Below are 12,993 nucleotides of genomic sequence, written 5' to 3'. Positions count from 1 at the left end.
TAGTATGGACACAGCATTGGGAAGAGAGGCGTGGAGGGTGACGTCGGGAAGGGGGCTGGAGAGTCCCGGGCTCTGTGTTCATGGGCTGCTGACCCCTTCTGCGGGGACGCACCTGCTGTGGGTGGGGGTAAGCCACGGTGACTGCGCAGCTGCTATTGTGCCCGCCCGAGCTAAAAATATTTCCCAACGGAGAAGTTAAGGAGGCTTCCAAGGAGAATCAATTTATTGGGGGGTGGGTGCAGTTGGTCAGACCCATAAATAGCAGGGAGCAGGAAGCCTGAAGACAAGATGGGAGCAGTGTCCTCGGTCACACTGGATGCTGTGACCTCAAGGCTGGGGGTAAATGAGTGTTTCAGGAAGAGGCTTAGAGATCTAACTCCAGGACCCCACCCTTGGATGAGGAGCTGGGGCTGGACCAAGGGATTGCACACAGACTCAGCAGCAGGTTTAGGCTCTGGTGTGGAGGCTCAGATAATCTCATCAGGGGCGGGCAGGGGCTGGCGGGAAGGCTCGACGCCCCAGATCTCCCGGGCGTACTGGGCAATGGTGCGGTCACTGGAGAACTTGCCGGAGGTGGCTATGTTCCGGATCACCATCCGCGTCCACTCTCTTGGGTTCTATAGGCCAAAAGGGAATTCCGGGTTCACTCTGCAGGTGGGGTCCCCAGCTTCCCCCCCCCCAATCCCAGCCAGGGCCACCAGAGCCCTGCCACAGCCCCTGGCCCAGGACCCCTCCTTACCTTGAACAGCTCACTGACTTTCTCCTGGCATTTAATATAGTCTTCATAATCTGCAAAGACTTTAAACCTGGAGGGGAATGGACAGGCAGGGAGCTCCATGAGGTCAAGGGCCAAACCCATCCTGTCCTGGTGGACTTCTGGGGACCTGGAGAGCGATGCTGCTTCCAAGGGAGCCAGCCCCAGTTGCCCAGGACCTCTGTCCAGCCTCCCTAACTCACCAAGCCCTGCACAGCCCAGCAGCCCCACCTGCCCGATTCCCTGAGTGGCTAGCTCACCGGTCATGGTGCATGAGCATGTTGACAATGTCCTTGAACAGGTCAGGCTGATTGGGGGAGAAGAAGCCACTGCTGAGCTGCTCAATGATCTGCCGAAGCTCAGGAATCCGATCATAGTACTCCTGGGCGTTGTACCTGCAGGGAAGAGCTGAGGTCAGCACCCAGGAAAGGGGGGCCTGGCTCTTCCTCCAAAGAAAAGCCCAGAAATCCTAAGCCTCAGGGTCAGCCTGCTTCTGCCCTCCCTACAGCTGCCACTGGAGTTCCTTCCCTGGAGGCCTTCTCCCTTCTGTGCTCAGCTTTTTGTCCCTCTTGATGAGGATGAGGATGAGGAAACCGAGGCCCGGAGAGGGCAAAAAGGAAGCAGCAGAGCCCACACACCACCACCTGACCAGTGTGTTTGCTCCATGCATGGCTTTCTCCTCCACTACCCCAGATCCAAGCCTGGCCTCACCTTCAGGCTCTACGAGGAGTTGACAGGTACACCCTAAGGAGTACCCTTAAACTCAGCAAGCTCACTGCTGCGCCCAGCGCCTGCTTTCCTCCCATGTTCCACTTTCTGAAGCAACACAACCCATCTCTCTAACACCTGGGCTCAAAACCGCTCCCAAGGCCACTCTCACCTCTTCCCTTCCCTCCCTTCTTCCAACCAGAGACCAAGGCCACCTCCTCAACAATGTCCCCATTCCTCATCCCCAACACTGGCCTGCTGCAAGTGACTGTCCCAGCATTAAGGTGTGAGTCCCCAGACTGGTCTCCCCCCGCCCTGCGCTTTGCCCCCTCCAGTCCAGTGTCCATCCTGCAGCCAAAATTGTCCTTCTGGAGCCTAGTGCTGAACGTCGCTCAAAATATTTCACATCTCCCTCCTGTCCAAAGGACCAAGTCTGAACTTCCTAGTCAGGCTTCACAGGAGAGCTTCCCCTCAATATTGAATGCCAGCTCTTACAAGCTGTTGGTGAGGGTGTGACCTGGTACCAACTTTCTAGAAAACAACTGGGCAATATGTATCAAGAGCCTTAAGAACTCATACTTTTTTAATGAGAAATACTCCCTTCTAATAATTATCTTAAGGAAATAATCAGAGATATAAAAGGCTGGTCATTATAGTGATATTTATATCACCAGGGGGACCAACTTTAATGCCCAACCATATGGAGTAGTTAAATAAGTTAGAGCGTGTCCATAGGATGGAGCACTATCCCAATAATCAATAATTTAAATGGTTTTGAAGACTACATGGAAAATACCTCTCCAACGTTAAATAAGATATCAGGATTCAAAATTGTACATATAGTACTCCCAACTTCTAAAAACGATATATACACACACATATATAAATATATATAGAAAAAGAAAACTGTGACTTTAGCCCTGGCTGGTGTGGCTCAGTGGATTGAGAGCCGGCCTGCAAACCAAGGGGTTGCTGGTTCAATTCCCTGTCTAAGGCACATGCTTGGATTGCAGGCCAGATCCCAAGCAGGGGGCGCATGAGAGGCAACCACACATTGATGTTTCTCTCCCTCTCTTTCTCCCTCCCTCCCTCCCCCCTCTCTAAAAGTAAATAAAGTCTTTATTTACTTCTTTTTTAAAGATTTTTTTATTATTTATTTTTAGAGAGAGAGGAAGGGAGGGAGAAAGAGAGGGAGAGAAACATCAATGTGTTGTTGCCTCTTGTGTGGCCCCCACTGGGGACCTGGCCTGCAACCCAGGCATGTGCCCTGACTGGGAATTGAACTGGCAACCCTTTGGTCCACAGTCTGCACTCAATCCACTGAGCTACACCAGCCAGGGCAATAAAATCTTTTTTAAAAAGCCAAACAAACCATAATGCTACCCCTGGCTGCTGTGGCTAGGTGGATTGAGTGCCGGCCTGTGAACCAAAGGGTTGCAGGCTCGATTCCCAGTCAGGGCACTGGGTTGCCTGCCAGGTCCCAAGTAGGGGGTACATGAGAGGCAACCACACACTGATGTTTCTCTCTCTCTCTTTCTCCTTCCCTTCCTCTCTCTCTACAAATAAATAAATTAAATGTTAAAAAAAAAAAGTAATGTGCCCTGGTTGGTGTAGCTCAGTGGATTGAGCACTGGCCTGTAAACCAAAGGGTTGATGGTTTAATTCCCAGTCAGGGCACATGCCTGGGTAGCGGGCCAGGTCTCCAGTGGGGGGCACATGAGAGGCAATCACACATTGATGTTTCCCTCTCATTCTCCCTCCCTTCACCTCTGTATAAAAATAAATAAATAAAATCTTTAAAAAAAACCCAAAAAATGTAATGCTAGGGAAATATCTCCTCTAAAGAACTGAGTTTCTGGCCACAAGCACAATTAACTACTGTATTCCTATTTCCCTTTTTGCCATGGCTACCAGGGAGCTAAGAATTTAAGCTTATTTCCAGTTCCACAAATAATATTCTCTCTTAGGATTGATATAATTTTCTCTTCCTTTTCATTCAATTCTGTGTTACTTCTTCCTTTTCCCATGTTATTAAACTTTTTTTATATATAAGTTACCTCAAAAGTTTTCGAGAATTCTGCTGGCATAATGAAGACCTTGTGCAGCCTGCAGTAGCCTTTCCGGTCATGCCTCTCGCTCCCAGCCCCACCCTCCAGCAGCCACACCTTGGGGCCTCCTGCCCACCGACTGTGAACTTAAGAGCCTGCGACCCCCATACCCTCTCTGGTCAAGCTTCGCCACGTCCTCCTCACGCATGCCGAAGATAAAGAAATTCTCCTCCCCTGCCTCTTCCGCCATCTCCACGTTGGCCCCGTCCATGGTGCCGATGGTCAGGGCCCCGTTGAGCATGAACTTCATGTTGCCAGTGCCCGAGGCCTCGGTGCCCGCAGTGGAGATCTGCTCAGAGAGGTCAGCGGCTGGGATCACTGTGGGGCAGCAGCAGGAGGGCAAGATCAGCTCTGGAAGAAGCCCTGCCCCAGCTGGGCTGCTGGAGGTAGGCTGGCCGTAGGCATAGCCAGACTTAGAGCTCCCCTCACCGCAGCCCTCCACACTCCAACAGCTGAGTCTCCCTCCCATCCCCCATCTTCTCGGTGACTGTCGAACCCCTGGGGTCTAACCTGGACTCCCCACCCTGCTGCATCGTGTGACTGGACAAATGCCAACAAGGCCCCTCTCCTTGTAGTATCACCTGTACTGCCAGAAACTCCACCATGGCGGGGACAGCCTCATGGTTCAATTATTGCCCTTTCCAGATTCTTCTTTAAAGTGCAAGTACCTCCAGGAGAGGTGACTAATACCTCTTCTGGGCACCAAACTAAACAGAGCCTCCCTAAGGTCCCCACAGGTGACACCCCACCTTTCTCGGCCAGTGAGACTCTGTAGTTCTCCAGGAAGATCACTCGGAGTCGGTCTCCCACCACTGGGTCGTGGTTGACCACATCCCCAATGGACGTGATGAGTTTAATGATCATCTTGGCCATGTGGTACCCAGGGGCGGCCTGTGGGGGGCAGTCTGGAGTCAGCTCCAGGGCCCAGCCCCCTACCCCCATCCTGCAACCCAGCCAAGGCTGACCTCAGCCTGGACACCAAAAGACCAGAGCCATGGTCTTGTGGCCCAGCTTCTCACCTTCCCCCCAATCATCACAGTGCGAGGCACAACAAACTTATTGGGGTCCTTCTTGATGCCTGTGGAGAAAGAGAGGCATGAAGTGGACCGGGTTCTCCCTCTGGGCAGTAGCTACTGACAGTGCCCACCACCCGGCCAGGGGCCAGGCTGGGGGACGGGAGGCCTGACTGGGCAATCATTTGCTATGTGACCTCGTATCTGTCCCATCCCTCTCTCTGAGCCTGTTTGCCTGTCCATAAAATGGGATGGGGATAATTCTCTGTCCCAAGAGTTGTCCCGAGGCTAAAGGAGCTGTTGACTCAGAAGCATGCAGTACGCTGGGAGGTACACGGAGGAGGGAACCAGGTGACAGAGTGGGTCCCTGCCACTCACGGTTGTACATGGTGATGATGTGGAGGCAGTTGAGGAGCTGGCGTTTGTATTCATGAATCCGCTTCACCTGGACGTCGAAGAGTGAGTTGGGGTTGATACGGAGTTTGTATTCCTTCTCTAGATAAGCAGATAACTTCAGCTTGTTTTCCTGAAGGCAGGGGAGTGGGGGAGAGCTCACCAACAGGCCTCAGCCTCAGGCAGTCCAACAGTCTCAGTCTTTCCCAGGAAGGGAGGGGACACAGGGCTCACATGCCACCTTCATCCACTCCTACACCGGGGCAGACATTGCTAATCAATGTCAGCACTCTTCCAGTGAGGGCCGATGATGCTTTCCCACCATGGACTCCACGCAACTGCTACCAGTGGCCTGACGTTGCAGGAGACAGGAGCTTATTGGCCATTCCTGACCAGGCCTTCTGGGCCTCCAGCAGTCTCCACTGCAGGCCTGGCACAGGGGCCCCAGGGTGCAGTGCTCCTCACCTGCTTCACTTTGGCCACATCCCGGATAAAGGTTTCGTCGTCCACATAGGAGAGCAGTTTGCGCAGCTGGTCCAGATCTGAGATGTAATCCTCCCCGATGCGCTGTGGGAAGATGGCTCTCAGCAGGCCCACCCCCCTCCTCTGACAGAGCAGTCCCTTTCCAGGTCAGCTCAGCAGACCTCCTCCCGCTCCAGCTTCCCAGCTGGGGCGTGACCTGCAAATGTGCATCTTCCTCCCCTCCCGACCTTGAACTGACCCCAACAGGCTTTCCCCTGGACTTTTCCTCACACAGGCAATGACCTCACGGCCCGGCCCCCAATCTCTGTCCCCTTCCAGTCTCACTTCAGATGTGACCTATTGATGACCCCTCCAATAGACTGTAAACTCCTCCAGGTTGACCCCATAGCAGGGCCTCTACAGCGCATACGGCACCCTCATGCAAGTAGGAAAACAGTTCCCCTCCTTCCAGTGCACGCAAAGCTTAGGAACAAGATGCAGCAAGGATTTCAGCCATCCACTGGGCACCTGCAGTAAACCACCTGCGTAACCACACCCAGCTGATCCCTGCGGTGACGCGTGCTGACCCCTACTGGCCATACAATGACCTCTCACCTCAGCAATGACTTCTGCCAGCCCAGGGTTACACATAACCAGCCAGCGCCGAGGGGTGATGCCATTGGTTTTGTTCTGGAACTTATGAGGCTCCAGCTCGTAGAAGTCCTTGAAGCTGCAAAATGGAGTTGGGGGGGGGGTGGTCACCACTCACCCCTGTGGGATGAAGGCCTCCTTGCACGGTCCCTATCCTGGTTTCTTAATGAAAGAGGCCTGCGGGTGGGAGGTGCTGCTGCATGTAAGCGGGGGGTCACCAGGGGACAGGACTGGACCCTGCTTGTTACAGCAATGCCACCTGTGGAAGGGCCAGCTGTGCTGTGCAGTGAAGGGGTGGGCCTGTAAGTGGCAGAGGCCTAGAAGTGGTGGGCCTAGCGGGAGACTTGGGGGCTCACATGGTCTTCTTGAGGATCTCGGAGTGGATGCGAGCCACGCCATTGACGGCGTGAGACCCAGCGATGCACAGGTGGGCCATGTTGACACGCTTCACCGAGCCCTCTTCCACAAGCGACATGCGCCGCAGCCGGTCTACATCCCCTGGGAACGCGGCTGCCACCCGCTGTGCCAGAGAACCCAGAGCTAGGACTGGATGCAGGAACTGAGTCCCCAGCCCCGTACCCTCAGAACTCTGCCCAGAGCCCTCCCCATTAGAGTCTGGGGCCCCGTGCTGCCCACGCCTCCTCCGCTCACGTTAAGGAAGCGCTGGTTGATCTCATAGATGATCTGGAGATGCCGCGGCAGCAGCGTCTCCATGAGGTGCACTGGCCAGCGCTCCAGAGCCTCGGGCAGCACCGTGTGGTTGGTGTAGGCACAGGTCTTCACCGTCAAGTTCCACGCCTGGCAGAGGAATGAAGAATCAGGACCCCCAGGCCTAAGCCCTGGGGCTGCCCGCACGCACTGTGTGGCCAGGAGCCCAGCCCTGCCACTGCGGGGCCAGGTTCCAGGATACCCACCCTCCATGCCCCCCCCCCCCCGCTGCCATCTGTTTAGTAGGGGCTCCCCTCACATCTTTCACTCCCCAGCCTGGGAAGGGAACCCTGAGGCAGAGAAGGTTAGACTGGGGTACAAGGGTCCCAAAGCCCACCTTGTCCCAGTCCAGCCGCTCCAGGTCCACCAGAATCCTCATCAGCTCCGGGATGGCCAGCGAGGGGTGGGTGTCATTGAGCTGGATGGCCACCTGTTGGCAGAGGGGGCAGGCAGAGAGTCAGTCTGGGCTCCACACCAAGGCTAAGGCTGCTGCTGTCCTTTGCCCCTCCAGGGGCCCAGTGTGGTTTTAGGGCTGAGCTAGGGGCAGAGGCTCCCATGGGAGCAGCTTTGGGGCAGGAGCAGGAGGGAGCCCAGGTTCTATGGACTGAGGATCCAGAGCAGGTCACCCTCACATGCACACCCAGCCCCAGCCTCCACTTGCTCATCTATAAAATGGGCGGACAGGCGGAGGCTGGAGGGAAGAGCATGGCACACCTCACGGCAGCTGGCCAGGGCAGCCCTCACCGCAGCCGGTACCTTATCCGGGAAGGCGTCAAAGCTCGTGCGCACGGCATCCCGGCAGCCAAACTTGGACGACTTGAAGCGGCGGATGATGTCCTGGAGCGTAGCAGCCACTACAAAGTACTCCTGCTTCAGCCGCAGCTCCTTCCCCTCGAAGAACTGGGGACAGTGTAAGTCAGAGCAAAGTCAAGGTGGTGAGGTCACAGCCTAACCCGACTGTGGGTGTGGCCAGGAGATACTCCACAGACACGAGCTGCCCCCCATGTCTAGGAGCCAGGGGTCTTTCCCCCACCAGGAAGTGGCAACGGTGACAGTGTCAGGAGTGGGACATACAAGAGCCAGGGAACAGCCTCTCCACAGTGCCCACCAAAACCTGCTGTGCCCCAGGACCCAGCCATCCTCCCACTTAACCGGGGGCACAAACAGGACATGCGGGGACCAGGAATGTGTCCTGGCCCTCCCCTCTCCTGCCCTCTCTCAGGCACACAGGCTTCCTGCCCCGAGCCCAGGGGGAGACATACGTTGTCGTTGGGGTACAGGACACGAGAGATGTTTTCAGCCAGGTTACGGTCCAGCACGGCCTGGATGTAGCCACCAATGTTGACTGGGGGACAGAAGTGGAGACAGGGTCAGGCTCGGACCCAGCACAGGTCGGGGAGGGCGGGGGCTGCTGACCGCCGGCCGCAGAACTCACAGTCCTTAAGGTTGAAGTCGTTGGGGGCCTTGGCGGACCACAGGCGCATGGTGTTGACGATGTTGTTGCGGTAGCCGGGCACAGGCGTGTCGTAAGGCATGGCCAGCACCACCTGCAGGGGCAGCCGGTGTGGCATCAGGAGCTGGGCACCTGCTGCATCTCACCTGTGGGGCCCTGAAAGCTGGGGCTCCGGGCTTCATCCCTGCACTCCACCGACTCCCAACCTCTAGGGTCTGGTCCCAACTCCGGGTGACCTCGAGCAAACCCCTCAACCTCTCTGTCCCTGATCTGTAAAGAGAGGGCAGCCCCAGGATCATTGCTACTCCAGCCGGCCTTGCCGGGCTGATGTAAGGATTACGGGAGGAGGAGGCAGTGAGGAGCCCAGCGACCAAGCTGGTGCTCTGTTGGCAGCCACTCCGCAGGGATGGGATGACGGGCCCACCTGGCCCAAGCGCAACCTTGAGGACCCTCTGGGCTCAGGAAAGGGCTGGGGGACCCAGGGCCTGGCTGGAGGAGTCACAGAAGTCAAGTCCATCCAAGGAGCTCATGCCCAGTGGACCACAGGGCTAATGAGCAGTGACTACAGCTGTCTGCTACCACGGGGCCGGGGGCACATCCGCTCCACCCTCCTTAGTATGAAGTAACTCCTATTGGGGTCAAATGGAAGCTGTAGCTCAGAAAAGGAAGGGACAGGCCCAAGAGCGGAGAGCCAGGTGGGCGGCCAAAGCCCCTGCTAGACCTTAGCGTGGATGACAGCAGAACAGACGCCCAGTTCTGAAGGCCTAGCAGGTTCTGCACAGCCATCCAGAGGCTGATGGCCAGCAGCCACAGCCGGAGGACTGGCTGAGCTGGAATCCAGGCACCAGGCTTGGCTTTAGGGCTCCCTCTCACTTGCTCTGTGACCTGGAACAAGTCCATCCCCTCTCAAGGCTTCCATTTTCTCCCCTCTGCCTCTTGCTGGCCTGCTGCTTTGCTTCCCGTCACGGCCCCAGTTCAGATGTGTGGGGAGTCGGGTCGCCATGATTATTTTCTGGTGGGTCTTGTGGGGTGAAGAGGAGCATAGTCAGGGGAGGGGCCCCGGTGGACAGTGCAGCCTCTCTCCTCCTCCCTGGCTCGGTACTTGGCCTAGCTCCCCTGTGACCCTACTGTCTCCAGCCTCCAGCTATGTGGCCTCAGTTAACTGACTTAACCTCTCTGAGCCTTGGTGCCCTCTGTTGTAAAAGGCCACGGGTCCAGTAGCCTCAGGCTCTTTCCCTGTATCTCCCTGTTTCCTCTAGGAGCCTCCCGCTCCCTTCTCCCTTGCTGGGTCCCCCCCCCCCATTCCCTGGCTTTGTCTTTTTCACCTGCGTGTCCACCCACTTGGCTCCCTGGCTGGTGTGCTCCACTCGGCCGTAGAAGTGCACGGGCAGCGTGAACTCAGGTCGGGCCTTCTCCCAGGGGTTGCCATAGCGAAGCCAGTCATCAGCCTCCTCCATCTGAGCTCAAGGCAGATCAGGGGAGAAAGGACGGCAGCATCAGACCCAGACTCACCCCACTGCAGGCAGTAAGGGGGGCAGGAGCAATGGCCCTGGTATGCCCTATATGGGGTGTAAATTAAGGGCTCTGGGATGGGCCCTGGTCTGGTGGAATATCCGATGTGACATGGTACATGTATGAGACTTCAAGAGGTGCCACAGGTGTGAACCACCTGCTTCAGGACTGACCAGGTGACTTTGGAGTCAGCGGCAAGGATGCTTTTCATCAACACTGGGCTGAGTTCTGGTCTATCCAGAGATAGAAAACCAAATGGGAGTCCCTCCTTTCATTCCCAGGTCCCCACAAAGTCAGGGCCCAAGGATGCTCACTTGCCAGCCCCCGCAGATCTTCTGGTTAAAAATGCCAAACTCATAGCGGATCCCGTAACCGTAGGCAGCCAGACCCAGTGTCGCCATGGAATCCAGAAAGCAGGCTAGGGGTGTGCAGGGAGGTCAGTGTCCAGGGCCCAGCACCAAAGAGCCCTCCGCCCACCCCACGCCCTGCCATCCCCACTCACCTGCCAGCCGGCCCAGGCCCCCATTGCCCAGCCCTGCATCCTCCTCGATTTCCTCCAGCTCCTCCATGTCCAGGCCCAGCTAGAGGGGACAGGGTGTGGCAGCAGTCAGGCCACCGGCCAGCAGGAAAATCCCCCCACCCCTAAGGCTTGCCTCACACCCAGCCCCCACACCTGGTAGACGGCCTCATCACAGGCGTTCTCCAAGGCCAGGTTCACCATAGTGTTCTGCAGTGTCCGGCCCATGTAGAACTCCAGAGACAGGTAGTAGATCCTCTGCCCGAAAAACAGATGTGCAGGGGGAGGGATCAGGGCTGCCAACCAGCATTCAGGAAGGCCCAGCTGAGCCTAGGCCTCTCGCACCTCCTGCCCCACTCCAAGGTCCCACCCAGCATGTCCCAGCCCCATCTCCATTCCCCCCACCCCCCATTTCAGGCTTTGGGACCCAACCGGGAAGGTTCTGATCCCAGCATTTCCTCTGCCTTTGAATAAATCACTTTTCTTTTCTGAGCCTATTTCCTCATCTGGAAAATGGGGCTGGCCATTTCTACCTTGGGTATGGAGGTGCTTGGGAGAGGTGAGGACCCCTGCATCCCAACAAGCCCCCCAACAGCCCAGCAGAGAGTCAGAAATACCTCCAAGTGCTCCCTGAAAGGGAAAAGCCAAGCCGAGAGAAAGTCATTTGCTCAAGGTCATACAATGACTCACAGCTAGAGTGAGCCCCGTCCTGTCCTTCCAGTGCACAGATACCCTTGGCCCTCAAACCTCAGCCCTGAGAAAGGGCCTGAGAAGCCCCAGGCCCCAGGATGTTGATGGGGCCTAGTCTCCTGGTTGCCTGGGTCATAACTCCCCCACCCCTGCCCAGGGTGTCAGGTTGCTGACATTTACCACTGTCCCCAAAAGACACTTGATCCCGCTGCCCCAACTGTCCCAGCTGCACACCACCTGCTACCCAGGCACACCACACACATACTCAGTGACGCAGTGTTGAGTTCTTCAGGCCCCCCACTTCAGGTCCCACCCAGGCCTCTGGGGCCTTCCTGGTCCTGCCCCAGGAGCCCCTCCACTCTCTGAGTGGGTGCTGGGCCTTTGCAACCAGCCCACCTGAACCAAGCCCCCTGACCTGGCCCCGCCTCAGGCTCCTCTTCCTGGGCTGCCCCAGCACCCATTGCACCTAAGACCCCTGGATCCTCCAACCTCAGGAATTTGGAGTGACCCTTCATTTTGCCGCAGGAAACTGACCCCAGGAAGGGTCAAGATCTCCCAGCCCCCTGGCAGGGCCCCCAGCCCATTTCCTTGCCCTGGGTGCCCCAGTCAGCACCTTGGGGTCCTTCTCATAGTAGTGCTGCTGCGTGCGGATCCAGCGGCCCACGAGGTGGTCACGGACAGTGTGGGCCAGCGCAAAGTAGTAGTCTCGAGGGGTGGCCACATTGCGGTCCTTTACGAGCGTGAAATGTAGGTGCCGGTTAAAATTCTTCTTCAGGTCGGTCACATTCTCCACGCCGGCCAGGCCGCGCACACTGATTTGCTTTCTCTTCTCCTGGTCTGACAGGGGCCGGGACATGGCTGCGGGAGGGTGGGCCGGGCTGACCGGTGGATGCGTGGATGGGAGGCCTCCGTGGTGCCTCCAGCCAGGGAGTGGAAATCTCCAGGCGCCTGGTGATTTAAAGCCGGACTCTGGGCAGCATGCCCCGCCTCCCTGGCGATGGGAGGGTCTTGGCCTGACAGCCCAGGAGCTATTTTGGGATGAGGGGAGGAGAAGAGAAGCTGGGAGAGCAGGGCTCAGTCTGGCTCATTCACAGCCCTGCTCTGCCCATGTCCTCCAGGCCTCGCACACCGGGGTCTTCTGTCTTCTGTGTCCCTGTCTTCTGCAGCAGGGACAGAAACAAAATACAGCAAGTGGAATGATGGCTTGAGAGGCCCGAGGCTTGCTGGAGCCGATGGCTGTGACTTTGGCTTTAGAGTTGCCTTGATTTAGCCCTTTTTTTGGGTTATAAATGAGGGCGGGCTGGATTGTGGGCTCTCAAGCAGGAGAGTCTGGGGGGCTGTCAAGTGGGCAAGTGTCGGGAAGCCCAGCCTTCGTCAGAGCAGCTTGGTGTGCTTTAGACATTTGCCCAGAGAAACTGCAAACCACAGGCTGAATGGCCCCTGCTCAGGCTTCCCCAGTGGCTACACTGGGGGGCTCTCATCAGCTGCACTCTGGGGGGAAGGCCACGTGTTGCGGCAAAAGTGGACAGGCCCCCCACCCCCTTGCAGGCTAAGGGCCAGGATTGAGGGTCAGTGCACCCCAAACAGAAGAGTGCAGCTAGTGTAGGACAGTGGATGACTTGAGAAAAGGGATACCAGGACCCTGAGTTTCAGGGGGTGGGGTGGGGGAATGTTATCCGAGGCAGGGCCACTACCCCCACCCCACCCCTACCCAAACTGATCTGCTCTGAGCTCCCCCTGTTGCTGTCCCTCAAGGAGCTCTGAAGTGACCTTTTGAGAGGCATGGTCAGATTACAGGCCAACTTTGGCTAGGGGCCGAGAGGCTGGAGCAGAGGCCCCTGGGAACTGTAGTCCTGTGGGCCCACAGAGGTAGGAGAAACTGAAGCATACTCCCCAACCCCCTGCCATAACATTGGCGGAGGGTATTAGGTCTTCCTGTGAGGCAGCTGCCAGGTGATTGGAAGCCTTTTCCCACTCACTTCTCCCACTTGGCGCCACCACTGGACAGGGACTTACGTGATCCA

General features: G+C 57.0%; 1 protein-coding gene across 1 annotated transcript; it reads right to left on the bottom strand.

Annotated features, from left to right (window-relative positions):
• Positions 1-195: 195 nt before the first annotated feature.
• Positions 196-12,173, bottom strand: PYGM (glycogen phosphorylase, muscle associated). Its single transcript, XM_024574307.3, has 20 exons — positions 11,583-12,173; positions 10,436-10,537; positions 10,265-10,343; positions 10,077-10,180; positions 9,576-9,707; positions 8,233-8,344; positions 8,060-8,142; positions 7,554-7,697; positions 7,135-7,227; positions 6,741-6,887; positions 6,446-6,609; positions 6,054-6,168; positions 5,442-5,543; positions 4,962-5,109; positions 4,590-4,648; positions 4,320-4,461; positions 3,681-3,888; positions 1,015-1,149; positions 740-806; positions 196-617 (listed from the first exon to the last, which is right to left on the bottom strand). The coding sequence occupies exons 1-20, from the start codon at positions 11,823-11,825 to the stop codon at positions 468-470; spliced, it is 2,529 nt and encodes an 842-aa protein (XP_024430075.1). The 5' UTR covers positions 11,826-12,173; the 3' UTR covers positions 196-467.
• Positions 12,174-12,993: the final 820 nt, after the last annotated feature.

Source organism: Desmodus rotundus, chromosome 5 (assembly GCF_022682495.2).
Source record: "Desmodus rotundus isolate HL8 chromosome 5, HLdesRot8A.1, whole genome shotgun sequence".
NCBI classification, from domain to species: domain Eukaryota; kingdom Metazoa; phylum Chordata; class Mammalia; order Chiroptera; family Phyllostomidae; genus Desmodus; species Desmodus rotundus.
This window is presented reverse-complemented; position numbering and strand designations above follow the sequence as displayed.

Excerpts from the sequence above, each read along its gene's own strand:
- PYGM (XM_024574307.3), bottom strand. The coding sequence starts at position 11,825 with ATGTCCCGGCCCCTGTCAGACCAGGAGAAGAGAAAGCAAATCAGTGTG. Across the intron at positions 10,538-11,582 it reads ACTATGAGAAGGACCCCAAG|AGGATCTACTACCTGTCTCT; the intron begins GTGCTGACTGGG and ends TTTTTCGGGCAG. Across the intron at positions 6,169-6,445 it reads GAGATCCTCAAGAAGACCAT|CTTCAAGGACTTCTACGAGC; the intron begins GTGAGCCCCCAA and ends TCCATTTTGCAG.